Source organism: Xenia sp. Carnegie-2017, unplaced genomic scaffold (assembly GCF_021976095.1).
Source record: "Xenia sp. Carnegie-2017 unplaced genomic scaffold, XeniaSp_v1 HiC_scaffold_24, whole genome shotgun sequence".
Lineage (NCBI taxonomy): Eukaryota > Metazoa > Cnidaria > Anthozoa > Malacalcyonacea > Xeniidae > Xenia > Xenia sp. Carnegie-2017.
In genome coordinates, this window is record NW_025813487.1 from 5284726 (window position 1) to 5308079 (window position 23354).

Consider the following 23354-nt stretch of genomic DNA (forward strand, 5'->3'; position numbering starts at 1 on the left):
TCAATATTCACATGTGAATTGTCATTTTGTCATTTTTGCAACAAAGAATGAAATGCATTAAACGTGGGTGTTGAGTGTCGAACACCAAGAACTGTTATCTATACAATTTTTTCACGCAACCGCAATTTTTGTTCACTAAAATTCTCCATTCAACCATCAATATCCCAATGTGATAAATACTGTCGGTGTACTTTTATAATATTCATTCTAAACATGATTTGTTCAAGATGACAGTAACTTGTCATTCACATAAGCTCTGCATTTACCCAACAAGCTTTTTAAACAGAATTACAAAAATTTTATGAATTGAGCTTCACGATGAGCACAAACATATAGCTAGAAAGGCATTAAACAAAAAGCCAAAAGTAAAATTAGAATAATATCAATAGTAATCATGGAAAATCTGTATTAACAACAGTTAGAAAGCACTAAGATAACCGCAACAATTTTCTATGATAAAAATACGATGGACATATATTGCATGAGGTGCAAATTTTTAATCCCAACCAAAGGCTGAGACACACAAACTAATGAAACCGCTAGATACGCCACTAACAAGTTTTATTTCGGATTTAAGTATACGTGGTCCAGTTGAAGTATTTGTGGTCCAGTTGAACAAAATCATTATATTTTCGTTCACTCATATACATACGAATTGAAAATAACTTTCACATTATTTTGAAAAAATACTAAATTTTCTTGTTACCTTGACGTTTTAACGTTTTTCTTATGGTCAAATTAAACACTGGCGTTTAATCAACAACAAAGTTTTCGTTGTTGACTTATACATACGTAAGTGAAATTTAAACTTACTTGCTCATACCTTTTTATTTGCTGAAAAGAGCGTTTCTTTAAATCACAATCATTAAGCTCAATCGGATCGTTCCAACTTTTCACCAAAGTTGATGATGGCCAACATGATATGACGTTTGAAGTTTTGTACAGCGCTTTAAAGAAAATATACTTTATTTAAGTGCATATAATGACATTGTATCTTGGGGGGTTGGGCAGGTGTTAGGGGTAGTACCTCTGTACCCTGGGCAGCCGCATGCATTTGTGCATGGCTCAGAGCATTGGCCCTCACCACCTGCCTAGCTCACATATGGCTCCAAGTAGTTGCTTGTGCAGGGCAACGGCCATCCCCCGGTAACGTCCTCGGCTGGACGGCGAAACTATGTGAGCGAGCTGCACTCTGGATTCTCCAGGTGTAGGCGGGTGTCATCTCACCCAAGTGCATGAAGACCTTCCGGCAATGAAGGCTGACGACTCTCCCATGTTAGCGAGTACCACCTGTGTCATGGTCGAAAAGTCGGCGACTAATCTGACTCACCATTGCCTATGACGATGGAAGGGTGGTCAGACACCCTGACAATACAAAAACAACAACTGTCTAAAAAGCCACAGGCACTATGGAGTCTTGTGACCATCTGACACCTGCTTCCAGCAAACCCCCACTGCCTTGTGGGAAAGGTCTTTGCTAAGACTAAAGGCTAAAGGAAGGTGAACCTCAAACAACTCACTACGGAGATGGGACCCCGTAAAGGCAACCATGTTCAGTCAACGACAACTGGATTGGCAGTCCCTGCAGTGGAGTATTGTTGCCAGCACGTCCTGACTTGTTCTTGCCCGCTGGAGAACAGCAGTGCCCCACCGAGAGAGTGTCCTGGTGATGCAAAAGCCAGTGCCACTTAACATTTTGCATGCAGTTCTATGGAAATGAATAAGGAAGCTAGACATGATACCGGCTCGAACATCGCCCGGGTTACCAAGGTTCGCGCTGGTCCGCTCCCGCTCCGGCGACCAGTGAGAAGTAAGCTAGGACGCAAGGTGGACCGCAAGGAGGACATCAAGAAACATCTGAGACTCGCAGGATGGAACGTGAGGACGCTGCTTGATCGACCTGGATCTAAACGACCGGAAAGGCAAACAGCGCTAACAGCAAGGGAGTTGTCAAGGTACAGCATCGACGTGGCAGCACTGAGTGAAACCCGGCTGGCTCTAAGTGGCAGCTTGGTTGACCAAGGATACACCTTTTTCTGGAGTGGAAGAGAGGAGAGAAAAGAGAGGCTGGAGTTGGTTTTGCTATAAGAAACCAAATCGCCCAGAAGTTGGAACAAGAACCGGTAGCTGTAAGCGACAGAATAATCACTCTACGCCTTCCTCTGCAGGGGATGGTGTGGGCTACTATTGTTAGTGTCTACGCCCGGACCATGACTAACCCTGATGAGATAAAGGAAGATTTCTATCAGAAGTTGAGGGAAACTATCAGAGAAGTGCCCAGCACCGATAAGCTCATTATAGCCGGAGACTTAAATGCCAGAGTTGGAGATGAAGTGGAAAACTGGCCTGGAGTATTGGGACATTATGGCGTGGGCAAGTGCAACACCAATGGAGAACTCCTCCTAGCCTTGTGCTCTGAATATGGTCTAGTGATAACCAACACTGTTTTCAAGCATAAGCACACCCACAAGACGACATGGATGCACCCGAGGTCTAAGCACTGGCACCTCATCGACTACGTGATCACTAGGCAGAGAGACCAGAGGGACATAGTCAACACCAGAGCATTTAGAGGGGCTGATTGCAACACAGATCATAACATGGTGCTGTCCAAAATCGCCTTCTCACTAAGGAAACAAGTCAAGAAAACTGGAGGACAGCACAGGTACAATCTCAACGTGGCCAGACTGAAGTGTGACAGTGTGCGCAAAGACTTTCAGAGAAGTATGACAACATCACTACAGGAGAGCACAACAGGAGACTCGGATGTTGTAGGGAAGTGGGAGACGTTAAGGGATACAGTATTTAATACAGCAAAAGAAATCCTAGGCAAACCGAAACGCAAGCACCAGGACTGGTTTGACGAAACAGACGAGGAGCTAAACAGACTACTAGAGGAGAGGAACCAGGCAAAGCAAGACAGCTGACTGTAAACACCAGGTCTACCAGGGCAAACCTTGCATCAGCACGCAGCAAACTACAGAAGTACACCCGACAGAAGAAGTCTCAGTGGTGGGAGACTAAAGCAGAGGAACTGCAGCACGCCGCAGCAGAAAACGACATGAAGTCCTTCTATGGAGGTCTTAGAGAAGTATATGGCCCACAAAAGAGAGGTACTGCCCAACTGCTCGCTCTTGATGGAGAGACTGTGTTGACAGACAACAAGAAGATGCTGGAAAGATTTGCTCAGCACTTCGACCAGTTGTTAAATCTGCCTGGAAACGTGGATAGTGCTGCTCTTGCGAGCATCACCCAACGTCCAACAGTCCACGTACTGGATGAGCCCCAAAGATGGATGAACTGAAGGCGATCGCAGCAACTAAGGAAAGCAAAGCTCCTGGATGTTGTGGGATACCTGCAGAAGTATGGAAGTATGGTGGTACAACACTCAAAGAGAGGCTGCTAGATGTGATCGGAGATTCCTGGATAGGAGAGAAGATTCCACAAGATTGGAAGGACGCGAATATAGTCCCTATATTCAAGAAAGGCAGTCGTAAAGAGTGCGCCAACTATCGCGGCATTCCTCTACTCTCAATCGCTGGGAAGGTGATGGCTCGAATACTCCTCAATCGTCTGAACGAAATGATAAGTCCCAGAGTAATTCCTGAGACCCAGAGTGGATTTCGGAGTGGGCGGAGTACCATGGATATGATATTCAGCCTACGACAGGTTCAGGAGAAATGCACTGAACAGAATATGCCCCTCTATGCAGTTTTCATAGACTTTGCTAAGGCCTTTGACACTGTCCCTAGAGGCGGCTTGTGGGCAGTACTGAAAAAGTTTGGCTGTACAGATAAGATTATCAATCTCGTGAAAGCGTTTCACAAAGGAATGCAAGCTAAAGTCACTCGTGGGAGCGACTGCTCTGAGGGATTCGCTGTCTCAACAGGTGTAAAGCAAGGGTGTGTGCTGGCTCCGACACTGTTCTCATTCTACCTGGCTGCCATGCTGGAGGTTGCCTTCGAGGACACAAGGGAAGGTATCTACATCCAGACTAGACATGATGGGAACCTATTCAACGCCTCACACTTCAAAGCTAAGACACGCACAACACGTCAGCTTGTCAGAGATATGCTTTTTGCAGACGACTGTGCTCTGGTTGCTCACAGTGCAGCAGAGATGCAGGCATTGGTGGACAAATTTGCACAAGCTGCCGCTATGTTTAGCCTCAAGATAAACATCAAAAAGACTGAGTGCCTCTACCAGCCAGTAAAGCTTCTACTCCTCCCCAAAACCCTGTGCAATCACCATAGACGGACAGCCTCTTGTCCAGACCACAGACTTCAACTACCTGGGTAGTACAATCTCCAGCAATGCTAAGATTGAAAAGGAGCTGAGGAACAGAATGGGAAGGGCGAGTGCAGCGTTCAGTCAACTAAACGATCGGCTGTGGCAAAATAAGCATGTCTCGACCAGAGTTAAAGCCAAGGTCTATCAGGCGGTGGTGCTGACAACACTCCTTTATGGAGCAGAGGCATGGACAATCTACAGGCTTCAAGTGAAGAAACTGAGTGCGTATATGATGAGACAACTGCGGGACATTCTGAAGATATCATGGCGGGACAAGATCGCAAATGCTAAGATTCTCCGTCTGACTGACCTGCCACACATGGCTGACATGCTGATTCAAAAGAATTTAAGATGGATTGGTCATGTCCATCGTATGGAGAGATCTCGTTTACCACGCCAGCTATTGTACAGCCAACTAGTAGAAGGGAAACGAAACCAAGGCCGACCTCGACTCAGACTCAAAGATGTCATGAAACGAAACCTAAAGAGGAGAGACATCAACGTGACAACCTGGAAGCAACTGGCTGATAACAGACCGGCCTGGAGAGCTTCAATCCAACCATAGAACAGTCCTCGTCGCTTACGACTGACTGCATGATGATGATGATGATCTTCAATAAACAATTTATGATTGGTTATATGGACAATGGCTAAATTAGTATGAAAATAGAAATAGCATTTCTAAAATACCATATTCAGCCAACTTTGAAATCATTTAAAGAATCAAGCTGTGTCAAACATAACAACATATCAATAATCTTTTATCTCCAATGAAAAGTTTTAAGACATGAGTAAGTTAAAATGCGTTTTCACACTTTTTCACAAGCGCAACAACAAGCACTTCTATTGTCCAAAGCAATAAACGATAAAAATCCAGGGAATCTGATGTACAATGAATTACTTGAATATCTTGTGAAAGAAATATTTCGAAGGAAATAGTAGATTTTCATAAACGTCTGTTATCTATATCATTTTGTAATCTGTTAATGGTGTCCAACAAACTTCTCCATGTAACTATTATAGACAGTGTCATAAATTTTGTCTGTGTTATTTTAAAGTTCAATCTCGGGGCCGTAACCGTATTTATATAAAGTTAATTTGTTCTACAAAATCCTGAAGGTATATTTTTCTATACATGAGACGAGTTTCTTACACGTCATATAATTTTGCAGATGGTTGGTTTTTTGTTATGTTGTTTTCCACATAAACAATGTTCAAGTGAGCAATACACGTGAAGAGCATGTGAAAGCCACAAGGTTCTTCCATGGTTATAAAAATAGCTTTAACATGGCAATCATGTGAGACCAGCAATCAGACATGTAATTGTGTTTTTAAATAACTTGTTTATGCGTCATTTATAAGATGATATCGTATCAGGATGTCCATCATATTTTTATCATTAAAAATGATTTCTTTTGATAATGCCTGATCTTTAATTTTTTGACTCGTCTTTTGAAACGTAACTAACTTTTAGGGCTTGTTCATATGAGCCTGGTTAGCAAGACAATCCACAGAGCGGGTCAAATATCCCCCCGCTTTTACAAGAAAAATTCAATCCCACCTGCTTAGACGAAAATGGAAAAATCGAACCTCTTTCGCGAAATGCTTCGAGCATACAACATGGCCCTACATTGACTATAATTCTTTGTATTGTCAGTAGCGGACTCCGTTGGTCGCCAAGTTTTTATCATAAATTCATCTCGGAAAGCTAGCCATTGAGCTGGTATATCTCACCTACCTATGATTCTAATTGTGAAATATAATAGATACTAAATTAAATTAAACTAAAATTTACTAAATTTTCTTGTGTCCCTTGACGTATTAACGTTTTTCTTATGATCAAATTAATCACTGACGTTTGATCAAAATAAAGTTTTCGTTGTTGACTTATACATACGTAAGTGAAATTTAACTTACTTGCTCCTACCTTTTTATTTACTGAAAAGAATGTTTCTTTAAATTACAATGATTTAGCTCGATCAGATCGTTCCAACTTTTCACCAAAGTTGATGATGGCCAACATGATATGACGTTTGAAGTTTTGTACAGCGCTTTAAAGAAAATATACTTTATTTAAGTGCATATAATGACATTGTATCTTCAATAAACAATTTATGATTGGTTATATGGACAATGGCTAAATTAGTATGAAAGTAGAAATAGCATTTCTAAAATACCATATTCAGCCAACTTTGAAATCATTTAAAGAATCAAGCTGTGTCAAACATAACAACATATCAATAATCTCTTATCTCCAAGGAAAAGTTTTAAAACATGAGTAAGTTAAAATGCGTTTTCACAATTTTTCACAAGCGCAACAACACGCACTTATATTGTCCAAAGCGATAAACGATATAAATCCATGTCAGCTGATAGACATATTTTTAACAATATATTGTCGTATAATGAATCAATACCTAAACAGATATTATGCAGGAATGAATTATTTGAATATCTTGTGAATTACTATTTCTGAAAGAAATATTTCGAAGGAAACAGTAGATTTTCATAACCGTCTGTTATCTATATCATTTTGTAATCTGCTAGCGGTGTCCAACAAACTTCGCCGTGTAACTATTAGACAGTGTCATAAATTTTGTCTGTGTTATTTTAAAGTTCAATCTCGGGGCCCTAACCATATTTATATAAAGTTAATTTGTTCTACAAAATCCTGAAGGTATATTTTTCTATACATTCGATGAGTTTCTTACACGTCATATAATTTTGCAGTTGGTTGGTTTTTTGTTATATTGTTTTTCACATAAACAATGTTCAAGTATGCAATACACGTGAAGAGCATGTGAACGGCAATGGACGCTACACAAAAATCGCTGCTCTTTTTGCTGAGAAGCCTTTGAAATGCCTAGCAAAAAATTGGACTAGATTTTAACCAACACAACGTAAGGTCTAACAGCTAGTATTATTCTACAATATTCAATGGCGTGAAAATGAAACTTAAAAAAGATGGATAAAATTTTTCTTTTTTTTGTTTCAATACTTACCGAATTATTAATATTGATAAAACTAAGTATTTTCTTAAATATGTTGTTTTAGCTATTTTACAACCAAATTAAAGCACTTAACCTAAAGTGAACCTTCAATGCACGATCACCATATGCTAATTTAATTTGTTCATACTGTACATGTTTTGCTGTTAGAATTCATGTAAAATTCGAGGGAGAAGAAAAACCTTTGTTACTAAGACATGTAATATATGCAACACAATTTAAAATTTTTATTCACCCGTGCACTTGGCATGCTATAGACATCGAAATTATTACAATTATAAGCCAATTTTATAAGGTCTTTGTTATACAACCTATAAAGTTGAATTTAGCTAAATAATGTTCACTTTACCAAAATACCGCAGACTGCAGTTTTCAGTTTTCATTTGCACAGCACATGTTATTTTGCAATGCACGCTAAAACAATAAAATTTTCTTACATTTCCGTCAAGAGTCGTAGTAAAGTTAATTTAAATTGTCAGACATGGCATATTTGTGCATTTGAATTTTTAAATAAATGACACTGTATACTAAAGTACTACATGATATTTTATTGATACAATAACACGACAATAACCAAAACAAAATAATTTACTAACAAAAATTTGGGAATGTCAAACGCAGTAAAGAAATTTTATTTTCTATATGTCTGCTTGAAGAACAAAACTCAAACTTTCCCAAAGCTCGCAAAAATCCGCGTAAGTGATTGACAATTTAATTTTATACATCTATATGTATGACCAATGGCCCACGAGCAGCACTGCATCGATTGCACAAAAAATGACCTGAATTCTATCCGAAATATTTAATAATTATACCTAAAGCTGTTAACTTGTTACAAAAGTAAGAAATGTATTTAACATACTCTTCTTTAGACTTTTAACGTACTTCTTCATGAGATGGAACGTTTCTCTCTCTCTCCATTCATGGTAATATCAGTGGCATATTAACAAATTTGTATTCTAACATAACTCCTTATCTCATGACTCTCGTAGAAAGCCACAAGATCTTCCATGGTTAGAAAAATAGCTTTAACATGGCAATCATGTGAGACCAGCAATCAGACATGTAATTGTGTTTTTAAATAACTTCTTTATGCGTCATTTGTAAGATGTTATCGTATCAGGATGTCCATCATATTTTTATCATGAAAAATTATTTCTTTTGAAAATGCCTTCTCTCTAGTTTTCAACTCGTGCTTGGAAACGTAACAAACTTTTAGGGCTTGTTCATATGAGCCTGGTTAGCAAGACAATCCACAGAGCGAGACAAATAACTCCCCGTTTTCACAAGACAAATTCAATCTCGCCTACTTAGACAAAAACGGAAAAATCGAACCACTTTCGCGAAATGCTTCGAGCATACAACATGGCCCTACATTGACTATAATTCTTTGTATTGTCAGTAGCGGACTCCGTTGGTCGCCATGTTTTTTTATCATAATATCATCTTGGAAAGCTAGCCATTGAGCTGATATATCTTACCTAACTATTATTCTAATTGTGAAATATAACAGATGCTAAATTAAATTAAACGAAAATTCACCTTACACAACTTTTCCCTCTCCTGTCTTTTCCATTTCCAGCAAGCAGCATCGATCCATTGCTTTGGGTAGATTTTTCAAATAAATCCAACGACTGAGACAGTATTCAATTAAATCTGTCGTATTCTCAATCCAGAGAGGCTTCAAAAAATTATCTAAAATCTTCCTTTAGTCAAGAGGACATCCTCACTGAACAAATATAAAAACACAGTGGCGTAACAGACTCGTTGATTGGGGCACATATTCATAAATTCATGTTCTGCTGCATTAAGTTCTTTTGAAATTGATTGTTTTTAATGGATTAATACATGCATATACGAATTTGTGCCCCCCCTTCTAATAATGGTGCGCCAATTCTAGTACACTAATGATCAAACAACTAAAAGCAAGATATACCTACAATAATCTCCATCCAAAATGACCAAAAATGCAAATACATTCACAATATTTTCTATTCAAATGACTCAGAGTCCCATGTACACATTTTGCCTCGCATCAAACAAAAGTATACATTCAATACTATTGTGCAATGGAAAAAAACACTTCGGAATATTTATTTAAAGAGGCGGAAGGCAGTCAACATTTGTGAAAGTTCATTTAGATTAATTCATAGCTTTGCTTGTCTGGATCATTATTTTTATATTAACTCAAATTCGTACATAACTTTACAAATCTAAAACTGCTAGTCTTTGAAATTAGTCGACATGTAGAACTTCTATGATTAAGCAGAATCCCCATCATCATCATCATCATATCTTTTCGCGCCAGGGCGATCCAATAAACTCGGCCCAAAGGGACGTAAACGTAATTCAACGAGTTTCTCGCATGAGATTTGCATGTCCTGTAGCTGCAATATGTAAATTTTATGGTATTCAATTGCGTTCACGTCTCGATCTTTGTTAAAAATTTTAGCTGATCATGGATATTCTATTAGTTGTCCCAAACATACAAAAACTGTCACCTATTGTTGAAAGTTAGATAGATTATACAAAGCACAATCCACTGGATTCTGAAATTTTGGCAGCTTTTAACGTGCGTTAAGAAATGTTTTTTCAAAACCATGCAATTTTAAATCCTTTGGTAACGTAAGCAAATTACTGTGTGCAGTGGCAGGATAGAAAATTACACGTTTTTTAATGTGCAATTCTTAACATATCTTTACTTGCATGTGAAGTATAAAGTTTAAAAATTTCAAACTCCAGTGCATCTCAATCTGTTTTAGCTATTCAAATTCCAAAAAATAGATGACGCCAATTGTTAGTGTTTTGAAGTGGGCATCTAGTGATATTTTGGCTGATTTCAAATATGATTATTTTTTTATTAAACTTTGAATATTTTGTCTGTTCCATTGGGAATTTTTCAAAATACTATAAATTGCGATCTTTCATGTGAAATGACGTAATAAATACAGCCATTAATGTCGTCATTTGACTCTGAAGATGACTACCGCTAAGGTTGTCGAAACGTCAGTCAACAACAACAAAAACAGTCCTTCTCTAGACTATACCAACCTGGACGATCTACATTTACAAATATTCCTTATTACAAGGAGCAACATAAATGGCTGTATTTCCTATTCATGAACGAGAAAAGAGACAAAACATGGTGCTGCTTCAGCAATCATTATCGTCTAATTGTGCTTACTTGACACACTACAGGTGTTTGCGCACAGTGCTACCAAAAAAAGCAGCTAGTAAAGAGAGTAAAAGATAAATTATATGTAAAAGTCCAATTTAGACATATATATATAACCATTTTGATCTCGAATTACAAAACAAAACCATCCAAAGTGAATGGTGAGAACTTTTAGAAAGACCAGTTTCTTCGTTTAAATTTTTCAGCACAAATAAAACGACTTACTCCTAAAAGCCGTTTGAAGTATCGTAACGTATTTAAATCAATCAGAACACGACAATGCTCTCACGAAAAACACGATGCTAGATTCATATAGTTTAATCAGATAATATGACTCCCTAACGTCACGAAAATCGTCATTAAAATTACGTTATAGACTTTGACAAACGTGCATGTTTTCAAGCTTCAAACACAAATGGTAGAAAAAAGTCAATATTATGTTAGGTAATTGCAAATGAAACTATCGTTTTCACGTTTCCAAACCGATAAAGGGGAAAGGCTATGCCTTCCTTTGTCACATTTTTTTTACGTAACACTTGAAAGAATCATGCATAAAAAATAGGCGGTGCCAATAAATATTACTAAATACGTATGGGTGGTTAACTTTTTAAAACTTACCAACTTTCTCTGGACTTTTCTTCATCAAGACTAGAGGATAGGTCCTCAAGTTCTTCAACCGAATCTAAGGGATTAGGTACAACATTATCCAAAATTTCGTGCTCGTCTACACCTTTCGTAGCGCTTAACAGAGCACGCAATATTGACACCGCTTCTTCTTGCTTATCAATTAATGTTTCCAGTTTGGTGAGAACTGATCTTTGGAAGCCTACAAGATAGATACGAAAATAATAGAATAACTTATGTATAACCTACGTAATATCTTAAAAATATAAAACCTTACAACATGCTAACAAGAAAATTCAAATAAAAACTCGCATCAAATTGCTAATTCAATACGCATACATAAAACAACGCTATTCAAAAACTATATACTGTAGAAAAGGTACCATTAATGTTTGGTTGAGAACGTCTTCCTGTAGGTATTATGTTCATAAAACTTGTCGAAGGCGTTTCGTGCGATGAAAGGTCATGCGCATCTGCAAAGCAAACACGTGTTGCAGTTAGTTGTGAAGAAAATAAAAACATTTCAAACGACACGAAATGAGCGTAAATGAAAACGTAACAAAAAGACGTGCAATAATGAATTGTAAGTAAAGCTTCCCTAAGACATCACTGTTTTGTTGAGAATGTCTTTCTCTTGTTGTGCCAGTTGTAGGAATTCCTTGTGAAGAGACGTTGCCTTTTATCTACAGAGAAGACATGTACTGGGTTTAACATATATCTTTATTGCACGTACGAACGTCATTTAAATTAAGGCACTACAAGTTTCAAAAGTCAGAAACAGAAAGGTGACTAAAATAAAAACCTCGAGAAAGTTTCATTTAGTAGTTTGATAGCAAACGCTGAGAATTAGATTTGAACGGATGTATTTTGATTAAATCGTGGTGAACACAACTGCAATTTTAACTATAACTAACATTTTTTCAACTAATTACAACAATATTTTAAAGGACCTACGCCAACAGCACCTGTAGAACATACATAAGCCCTATAATGCAACCATGGGCGTAGAAAAACAGTAAATGTACATTACGAATGTAAAAGTTAGTTAAAAAGAATCAATCAAAACTATTTCAACATTTTAGTCGACATATTATATGAAAGTTGCTGATTAGTCAGTTCTGATAACAGAAAACTTACCACTACACTGAGATGGTGTCCTACTAGTAGATGGCGAAGTTATTGCATGATCCTTTGTGTTTAGGATTTCTGGTGCTAGTTCACCGTCATATAAATCTAGATCAACATTATATTAGGATGAAAAGAGAAATTTTATACATGCATGTTTCTGTCAAAAAATTGTCCACTTGTACAAGGATTATAATTGCGCTTATACCTTTTTCTGCAAAGGAGATCAGCTCGCTGTACACCGGCAAATCTAAAAAGCAAAATCACTCATTAGATTTAAATGCAACGTAGCAATATGTGAAAAACTGCACTCCTTTGAATAAAGCAATTGCTTATTGCATTGTAACTACAGTACTTACTTCTAGAATTTGTTGATAAGATTTCATTGACGGCTGTTGTCATATTACTTTCAGAAGATTCCAATAAATGCTTATTGTTCATACTAAAAGATGCGTAACGTGGAGCAGGAGGTAACCGAGGGGCTCTGTGTTGAATTACTGGTTCATCATTTTCATCATCGTCTGATGAGAAAAAATACCCGATCATCGCATAACAATGTTTATTGAGTACTCAAGCTATACTAAAAATACTAAAATATGGTTAATTTAATGCTTGTCAAAGATGTAATATTTAAGTAGCTACGGCAATACATTCGGTCTTAATCCTATCTTTTCCCATCTTAAGAAAGAAGACATAGCCAAATTCAAAGAATTTATTGTGTTTTACACACAAGACCCTTTATTGACTACAGCCATATACGCACGTAGTTAGTTATAACAGTAGAAATAAAACACTTTTCTTTGTTACTGTGTACGCAAGTTGTTGGGATCGGAGAGAAATATCTAGAATACTATATAACCTACTTTCTATGTCACTGTAATCTGGAAATTCTTCGATACTCCTTTTGAGACGAGGACGTTTTCGTGGCTTCTCGTTGATTGACTCATCATCTGATTCAATGTTTGAAGTGGCAATGGCTCTTCTAGCAAACTTTTGGGCACTTTTCAAGTTGTCTAAGTAAAAGAAAGGTTTAAATTTAGAAACAGAGCATTAAATCGTTTATAGCACTTTTGAGGCTTCAGTGGAGAAAATGTGAAACACCTGGCAGCAAGTTTATAAAAAATTCAGAAAATAAAAAATTCCTACACCATTAGGACATAGCAATGATTATTTACAATCAAAATGGAAATAACTGGAAATCCAAAACAAATGTAACCTAAATGAAAAATTCATACTATAATCACAAGACACCATATTAACCTGCAAATGTGAATATTCTGACTTTATGTTTTTTCCAACGAGTTTTGTCCGGCAATTCCAGCTCCTTTACCCTAGCTAAGAAGTTTGTCCTCAGCCAATAGTAACACAAAACCTAAACTGTAATTAAATGAAGTTAGTTGCATTGACCTGTACGTATAAACTGAGGAAGATCTTTAAGATATGCCATATTATATTCTATGGGAATCCATTGTCCTTTACAAATTATAGCATGTGATTGTGACTTATATCAATCTTTCAACATAGACATGCATAGCACATACTTTCAGTAACGAGCACATAAATAAAAATGAATGATTGAACAATATTGCATAAAAACAATAACGCAAAGCAAACCCTACACCATCACATGCTTCAATCCAACTTCTGGGAACAACTTCAACTGACTTCTCATCAAGGAATTCTACAACTTCATGTGTATCAGTAGACATCTAAAGCAAATAAAAATACAATTTCAGATTGCAGAGTTCGAAATCATAGCTCATTTGAAATTTCCCTCTTTTTAGCCTGCAATACTGTTTCTCAGTTACATACCAGTACTCATTTCCTATTTACATTCAAATAAACATGCATCAGGCAAAATCTATGAATTTAGTTAAGTAGTGTAATGGACTGTAAAACGTAAGGCCGAATAGAGAAATTTTATCATTAAACAAAACATGTTTAAATGTTGGAACACATTTTCTTCCAAAAACTTTCTGAAAACTGGTTATTTTACCTTTATTATTAGTTAGTGGTATGCAAAACGACTATAAATATTTTTTTCCGCAGCCATAATCAATCATTATTGCTTTTTTTGTTAATTGGTTAAAAGGAAGCACTTTCATTGTGTTCCATTGAGATGATGATTTGTGGAGTCACAAAGAGTTGTAAAGTAAGGCACAGTTTTGTCATGTATTCGGCAAAGAAAAAGTTCTTCATTATCCCAACTATTACTTGCTTTGTCAACAACTTCACCACACGATGAATTATCTAACAAAAATGCATTGTATGGGACCTTTAGACTTATAGAAGCTTCATCATTTTGTTAAATAGTGCCAGAACACTTACTTAAACGTTTAGCAATTTGTGCAATGGGGCTTTTTCCAGAACAAACCATTTTTTTTAACTTTTGCATATAATTCTCAAACGGAAATGAACTACATGTATCCAAACACCCAAACTGTTCCACCTCATCAGCGAAATGAATCATACTTTGTACGTTATACACTACGAATTCATCTCCATACAAGAACATACTTTGCTCAACAATAATGCAATAATCATCAATAATGCATTAATTGCTTAGCGTAATTTTTGTGGAGCTGAGCAAACAAAGGACTAACCAGAATGGAACTTGCAACACTTAAGACCAAGAAATTTTCATATAAATGAGGCCTTAAAATACCTTTCAAAGCAATTTTGCCTGTATACAAATGAAACTGTCTGAATTTTTTAGCTTTCCATATGCGAACCTCCAATAAATTCCTAGGTTTTCGCACAAATGTGGAAGGGATAAATGGTTTATACTCCACCAATTTTTTACCATTAGCCTCTACATGGGCAACAGACATTTTAAAAGCGCGATTTTCCCTCATCCAAACCATAATCAATTTACGTATAACATCTGGACACAGTTGATGCATGTAGTCAATTAGAAATTGTTTTACCATACCAGCAAGCAAGTGACAGAAAGGCCTGACAAAGCGACGATGTTCTTCTTGTATCTGCTTGCTAAAGGAATTAATAGTGCGCAATTCTATATTATTATTTTGAGAGTAAGTCACTCGACCAAGCCACTTCCCTTTTTGTGTACACTTGTCAAAACCAAAATAACCAGTACAAAGTTTTGTACCTTTTAACAAGTGTTCTTGCAGGAGCATCACAAACAATGCCCCTTACTGTAACAGTCAGAACCTTTTCCCCCTCTTGGACTCCCCTCTCTAGAATACCCTTCAAATCTTTTATAAACTCATCCAAAAACTCAAAGTCTTTTGGCTTGGAGTCACCCCATGTTAGGACAATAGGAAACACTACAACAGGTTTGATATTCAAAATGGCATACAACACTGGCCATATATTTTTTGCAGAACTTTTAAACAAAGGAAGCCCATCAACATTTAAAGAGATTTCAAGATATTAATGTTCTTAACTGTTTCACAAGGATGCTTGTGAAAGTGCTTTAACAATTGTGTACCAAAAGAAATGTACACATAATCCATGCCAGATTTTTTCTGAATGGGAATACATCTTGATGTATGCAACAAAGTGCGAGCACAACTAGGCCAATTTTGATGACCATTATCTTTAAGAAGAGCAAAGAAAACCATCAACAGCATTTTGCTTTATTGAGTACTCTTTCGCACAATCTGCGCGAAGTGCTGGTTCACTGTTCTAAAACTTCACACTAACGATGGGACTGTATTTTGATTATATAATTTTGACACTTCAATAAGATATTTACAGTGTTGTGCACGATTTTACGTTCCAAGCGTTGGCTCTTCGCGATACGGAATGATTCAATTTGACCTCGTTACGATTACGGACAACCGTCAATCCTACAACTGCGTTTTCGAAATTTATTGCCTTCTGCAATACAACTCTAATTCATCAAATTTGTATGACCAGTTCATACACCAATAACTACAATATTTACGAACTCCCGAACAAACGCTTGCAAGCTATATTTATGTGTAATTATTCGGAAGTGGTTTTTGGGCGTTTGCATGACTTGCACTACGCCATTCCGTTTATAGAGTACCGTCATTACCTACATCCTACCGCAATGCCACAAGTGTTCCTAAGTATTTTGAATTTACGTACAGGATTTCCACTGAAACCACAGTTTAGTAACTATATACGTATTTGTCTAGTAATATATGACTTAACATTTTACAGTTTATCATACGGTATATTCACACACTACACAACATAACATGACATTTTACAACACACTCCCCACCTTGATTAGTCCCACTAATCAAGCATATTCTGTGTCTTCCAGACAGAATCAAGAGCAGCAGCTCTTTTGGGTCTGCCCGTATTTTCTACCTTCCTTTCAGTCCTTTCTCTCTCTCTTCTCGCTCACACTCGCCTTCGTCGTGCTTCAACTCGGTAGGAAAGAGTTTTTGGACGAGACGATTAAGGTGAACGACTTTACCGTTCCTAACTAACCGAACCTTAGCGCCTCTAACCACACCATCTTTCCCTACAACCAACTCCTCTATTACACCTGTTTTCCAACTTCCCCTTTTGACATTATCCTCATAAACAGTTATGACATCTCCCCTTTGCACTGCCCTATTAGTATTGTCTTTGTCCTGCTTATGAAACTCTCTTAAATCAACTAAATACTCTTTTCGCCACCTATTCCAGAAATGCATTTTTTTTCTTACTCAAATACTGATACCGTTTTTTACAGTAACCCTCATCAGACTCCTCTTCACCAGACACTTCGTCTGGCATGGACAAAAACTTTCTTCCCGTCACCAAATGCGACGGAGTTAGTGGTTCACTACCCACCTCGTCGTACGTGTAAGTCAATGGCCTAGAATTTAATGTTGCCTCAACTTCTACCAATACTGTCAGTAATTCGTCAAATGTCAACCTCGCATTCCCTAGTACCTTCTTTAAACACCTCTTCACTGACCTAACCATCCTTTCAAAAAATCCACCCCACCAGGGAGCTCTTTCTATATTGAATTTCCACTCTATCCTATTGTTTCCCAAATACCCTTGCACACTTGCATTTTAATATAGGGTTTCTAAAGTCTTGACTGTTGCTTTGAACGTTTTTGCATTGTCTGACACCATTAATGATGGGGTCCCCCTCCTAGCTGCAAATCGTCTAAGGCATCTCACAAATTCATCCGCAGACGAATCTTTAACTAAGTCTAAATGTAAGGCCCTAGTTACACAACATGAAAATAATGCGATATAAACCTTATCTGTGCCCCCCGGTGCATTCTTCACATATAATGGTCCTGCAAAATCTACCCCTGTTTTCGTTTTGCTCTACTCTAAATGCTGGAAGGTTTGCTTCGCTAGGTCTATTGTACGATTTACCCTCTAATTTCTTGCACACGATACAATTGTTGAGAATCGATTTTACCCTTTGTCTTCCTTGGGGAATCCAAAATCTAGACCTTATCTCAGCCAAAGTAGCCCTTACCCCACTATGATGTACCTTCCTGTGACTGGGCTCAACGATTAATTATGTCAATCGACCTTCCTTTGGTAGTAAAGTAGGAAATTTCGTTTCCTCTTCCAAATCTGACTCTGCTAGCCTACCCTGACATTTTAACAACCCATCCTTTTCTACTACGTTGAGCTGTACCTCTAACTGCTTAAACTTATCTTCCTTCTTTAACCTGTCCTGTGAAGCCTTTATCCAAAGTCTTTCTGCTTTCTGTAACTCCTGACTCCCTAACTCTGTAAAAGTCAAATCCTCATGCTTCCCTTTGATCCTAGCAATCAAATTCCTGACAAACCGTGCAACCCATGCTGTTACACGAAATAACCTTTCCACCCTACTGTATCAATCTATACAGATAATCTGGTCTATAACAAATTTCTCACTAGCGTCTACTACTAACACAGCCACCTTTCTTTCTTCTTGAACACTCTCCTCGGTCTTACTCACTACAGACTGAGGCCACTCATGCTCTAGACTGCTCAACCAATTTGGTCCATTCCACCAAATTAAATCCTCTTCTAGCCTTGACGCAAACACCCCGCGACTCCCTAAGTCTGCAGGATTTTCTACCCCTGGACAATGCCCCCAGCTTTCCTTACTCGTCAATGTTAGTATCTCATTCACTCTATGTCCCACAAACTGCTTCCATTCACCTCTATTCTGAATCCAATGCAAAGCAGTGATGCTATCTTACCAATATCTTGACTTCCATTTTCCTACCTGCTCTTCTAAAGCCTTCCCTACTGACTCTACCAATTTAGCTAACATAAGCGCAGACATAAGCTCTAAACGTGGAATCGTCAGTTTCTTAAGGGGTGCAACTCTAGTTTTCGCTGCCAATAATTTTACATGAACGTTAGAGCTTGTGCGACAAACAAAATAAACTACTGCGCATTAAGCCTTCTCACTTGCGTCGCCAAATCCATGGAGTTCGCACGACTCGACCCTTTCAATTACATCACTGTAAACGCATCTATTAATTTTAATTCTTTGAACCCTAACTAAATTCTCAATCCACTCTAAGTATATCTTTGCGTGCTTACCCTCTATTTTGTCATCCCAATCAACCTTATCAACACACAATTGTTGAAACAAAATCTTCATCAAAATAATAACGGCACTAATTAAACCCAACGATCAAATATCTTTGCTAATGCGCTAAGCAGGCTTCTCTTTGTTAGTTTCGTCTTATCACCTAAGTCTTCTACAAACTTTCGTAGATCAAACGTAAACAGGTCATTGTCACAATCCCAGCCTATACCTAATACTTTTGCGCAGTCATTGTTATTTAGAGCCCCCAAACTCCATTGTGTGAATGTCTCGTCGTCTGAATCTGTAGTCGTCGTCACTTTGTTTCCGCATTCACGTTGCTCTATAAGCGCTCGCACGTTTCCATCATTCGTAAGCCATTTTCCTACCTTAAACCCGCGTTGGGACATCCTAAATTTCGCTTTCTCGTACAACTCGATTGTTTCCTGTGCGCTCTTACCCCCCGAAACTAGATCATCCACGTAAAACCCCTCATTCAATTTCTGAGCAAGCACTGGATCTGATTCTGCAAATTGCGCAATGTGATGTCTGAGCGTAGCGTTAAGCAAGAAGGGCGATGCATTTAGTTCAAACACTACTCTACAAAACCTATACACTACAACCTCTAAATTACTATTAGTCGCATCTCTCACCCACAAAAATCTCAAATAGTTCCTGTCTGCTTCGTCTACTTCTACGTTCAAAAAGGCTTTCTCAATATCTCCTACCTTCTGCTCTCCCTAAATCTAATTAATATGTCAAACAACAACGGCGTTAGTGGTGGTCCTACATGAAGACAGTCATTCAAAGAAGTCCCTTTCTTACCCTCTTTTGACGATGCGTCATAAACAATTCCCAATTTGGTTGTTTTGGCCTCTTTACGTATTACGGCTTGATGGGGAAGGTAATGAACATTTACCCCAGGTTCAGACTCATCTACCCTTTCTATAACACCCGTTTCTAGCTGTTCCTTTATAATTTTATCATATTCTTCCAACAATGATGGCTCATTCGACAACCTCTTTATCTGCCCTTTCAAGCGTGCTAAACTATTTGAATAATTTGACAGTAAGTGCTCATGACCCTGTTTCCATGGCAATTTTACTACATATTTTGACCCATTGAACTCTATTTTGTCAAGCAATGCTTCATGCACGTCATTAGTCTCTCTTACTCCAAGCGTTTCTAAATCCCACAATTTACTCACATCCCCATTAATACTGTCTGCGTTTTGTGTTGCAATCTGCGAAACTAAATTAACGTGTGCGTTTTTCAAGTTCGAGCTCCCTTTCAGTGGACCGCTTATTACCCAACCTAAACAAGTATTGATGGCAACGGGTTCGTCATCCTTGCCCCTAATTATCTCACCTTGTTGAAATGCCCAAAGGTTATCCGCACCTATCAAAACATCAACATCTAACGTGTCCTGCTTCAAATTAACGTCTGACAACCACAAATCCTTCAAATGCAAATACTTGTTCTTAACTACCTCAAGATGCTCATTTTTGATTGTGCAAATATGAGGAACTACTAACGCCTCAATGCGTATTTTACGACATCCTCGAACTGCCGATACCTCGCAATGAACGACCTCTGTCATTCTACCTTTGTTACTTCCACCACCGAATGTATTAACTTCCAACCATTCTCGCCTAGCAATGTTAAGCTTGGCACACCTCTTCGCGTCATACGTCACAAAGGATTTCTGACTTCCCGAGTCGAAAAGCACTCGCACTCTTGTCTTACCCTTTCCTATAAGTACTCCCTGCGCAGTTTGAAGAGCCACTCTACTTCTAGTACTAACATGGACATTAGCTACACTAACCTGTCCACTTTCTTCCCGACTATTTCTTTCAACCTTCTGATTATTATTACTCTTATCACATATAGAAACATGATGACCCTCCCCACATACGCTACATTTAGTACGTGCACGACAATCTTTAGATAAATGTCCCTTATTTAAACAAATGGAACATCGTTTGAACTTACGAAGAAGTTGCATCCGTTCTTGCCGCCCTGTTACCTTCGTACATTCTTCATGCTTGTGCTCTCCACAACAGAAAGCACAAAACAATCGATTACCTCGTGCAGCATAAAATCCGCTAGCTGTTCCTGGTTCGCGTCGTCTTCTTCGATGGTCTTCTTCTTTCTCTCCGACCGACACTCGATGACATTCTCTCAGCTCCACTTCCACTTGTAACGCTTCGACAAGGTCTTTCATACCCCACTTTAGATACTCTTTCCCTCTTGTAATTGTCAATCTTAACGAGTCCGGTATTTTGGTCAACAGATTTGGGACGACTATCTCGCAATACGTCTCCTCCATCACCCCAAGCGCCTGGAGTCCTCGATAATTTGTTTCGACCGCGTCGAAGAACTTGCGCAGCCTCGTCGTGTCACTCTCGTTGTACATGGGTTTTAAGTTCATCATCTCGTTTACATGTGCCCTTTGCACCATTACCTTGTTCCCGTATCGACGTTGTAACACTTTTAGCGCTTCAGCGTAGTTGATGGAAGTCAAAGCAAATCCCGAAATTGCGGACTTGGCTGGCTCGTCCACCAATCCCCGCAAATAGGTGAATTTGTCGACCTCTGACAAGCCATCGTTGTTGTGAATTGAACTCTCAAATGAGTCCCAGAATTCACGCCAATCTTGTACAATGCCGGAGAATCTTTTCACCTCCAACTTTGGCAGCTTGACTCTGCAGCGTCGTGATTCATTCGATGCCGTACTTGCTGATGTGTTCGCGAGTTCCTCAGTTCTCCTATTTGACTCTAACACGCCGAGTGCTTCGTTGATTTCGGCCAACGCACCCCAGACTTCGCAGCTGTATTCTGATGACCCGTCAATATCTGCCTCAATATCTTCATCCTTTTCCAGTAGTCCCTGAATCTCCTTATCTAACTTCGAAATGGTCTCTAACTTTTGCACCAGTACGAGTCGCATTTGTTCCAACTCTACCTTTCTTACTGGTAGATCCCCGTTCACCATATCTCGAACCTTGTTTACAACTTTTGTGGCGTACGATTTGTGTCCACTCCTCGACTGTCGCTTTCTTGTCAGCTCTGACATCGTGAACAACCCTGTATTCTATTTCTGTGTTCTTCTTGAATTCTGCTACTATATGCGGCTCGAAGGACCACGTTTCGCACAATCTGCGCGAAGTGCTGGTTCACTGTTCTAAAACTTCACACTAACGATGGGACTGTATTTTGATTATATAATTTTGACACTTCAATAAGATATTTACAGTGTTGTGCACGATTTTACGTTCCAAGCGTTGGTTCTTCGCGATACGGAATGATTAAATTTGACCTCGTTAAGATTACGGACAACCGTTAATCCTACAACTGCGTTTTCGAAATTTATTGCCTTCTGCAATACAACTCTAATTCATCAAATTTGTATGACCAGTTCATACACCAATAACTACAACTTTTCCGAACCACCGAACCAACGCTTGCAAGCTATATTTATGTATAATTATTCGGAAGTGGTTTTTGGGCGTTCGCATGACTTGCACTACGCCATTCCGTTTATAGAGTACCGTCATTACCTACATCCTACCGCAATGCCACATTGGGTAGAAAAAGTGTTCCTAGGTATTTTGAATTTACGTACAGGATTTCCACTGAAACCACAGTTTAGTAACTATATACGTATTTGTCTAGTAATATATGACTTAACATTTTACAGTTTATCATACGGTATATTCACACACTACACAACATGACAATTTACAACAATGATATCAAAGAATCGATAAAACTGGTTTTGCGATAATATAGGACTCTTTAGACTGAAAAATCTTCACTATTTTAAGTTTTGTGTACGATATATTTGTACTATTTTATTGTTTGTTTACCTTTCACTTTGCGTACGAAATACATGAAAGTTTTGCAGGTCATATTTTCCTTTTTAATGTACATCCGCGCTCAAAAAGGGTTCTAAATTAAAGCCAGGATGCTCGAAAATAGTACTGTAAACTAATTTCTTACAGAATGAAGAAATATATCTAATTTCTTTGCTTAAAAAGACATCGTAGTCGCGACTACGAATTTTTTACAAAACATCGTACTCAGATTGATGACGGCTACGTGTTTTTGTTGTCGCAACAATGTTTTCGCGCCAAAATGACGTAATCGTACTCGTAGTCGTACTCGTAGGCTCTGCTAAAACTCCCTAATAACGCCGGGCAAGCGACCAAAAAATCACCTGAATCAAATGTTCATTTTAACATTTAACCGACGTTAAAACAACGTCAGACAATAACGACGAGCACGCGACCAAAAAATCACCTTAATCAAACGTTCATCTTAACGTTTAACCGACGTTAAAACAACGTCAGACAATAACGACGGGCACGCGACCAAAAAATCACCTGAATCAAATGTTCATTTTAACATTTAACCGACGTTAAAACAACGTCAGACAATAACGACGAGCACGCGACCAAAAAATCACCTTAATCAAACGTTAATCTTTACGTTAAACTGACGTTAAAACAACGTCAGACAATAACGACGGGCACGCGACCGAAAAATCACCTTAATCAAACGTTCATCCTTACGTTAAACTGACGTTGAAACGTCAGACAATAACGACGGGCACGCGACCGAAAAATCACCTTAATCAAACGTTCATCCT

The 23354-nt window shown here is 38.3% G+C and overlaps 3 protein-coding genes and 1 long non-coding RNA gene across 16 annotated transcripts in view; 1 reads left to right on the forward strand and 3 right to left on the reverse strand.

Annotated features, from left to right (window-relative positions):
* Positions 1-23354, reverse strand: part of LOC124451890 — a 61003-nt gene that overhangs the window by 29094 nt on the left and 8555 nt on the right. For 3 of the 13 annotated variants that reach the window (XM_047002484.1, XM_047002485.1, XM_047002493.1), the window contains exons 2-3: positions 6218-6341; positions 814-947 (exon numbers count right to left, since the gene is read on the reverse strand). The exons of 2 other annotated variants lie outside the window; for them this stretch is intronic. The gene's annotated coding sequence lies outside the window, so the exon portion shown is untranslated. Of the gene's footprint in view, positions 1-813; positions 948-6207; positions 6342-23354 lie in introns of all 13 variants that reach the window. 8 more of the 13 variants (XM_047002482.1, XM_047002492.1, XM_047002483.1 and 5 more) reach the window with 5 other exon arrangements.
* On the forward strand, positions 7941-8466 carry LOC124451908. The gene is made up of 2 exons (XR_006950740.1): positions 7941-7993; positions 8171-8466. It is a non-coding gene; the product is annotated as an uncharacterized LOC124451908 (long non-coding RNA).
* Positions 9273-14692, reverse strand: LOC124451106. The gene is made up of 10 exons (XM_047001732.1): positions 14597-14692; positions 13842-13931; positions 13483-13594; positions 13086-13235; positions 12582-12743; positions 12431-12472; positions 12235-12330; positions 11481-11780; positions 11092-11299; positions 9273-9685 (listed from the first exon to the last, which is right to left on the reverse strand). The coding sequence occupies exons 1-8, from the start codon at positions 14690-14692 to the stop codon at positions 11704-11706; spliced, it is 825 nt and encodes a 274-aa protein (XP_046857688.1). The 3' UTR covers positions 9273-9685; positions 11092-11299; positions 11481-11703.
* Positions 14043-17136, reverse strand: LOC124451107. Its single transcript, XM_047001733.1, is given in 4 exon segments — positions 14043-15312; positions 15314-15616; positions 16531-16845; positions 16889-17136. Coding segments are annotated over 4 exon segments (1413 nt in total). The 3' UTR covers positions 14043-14765.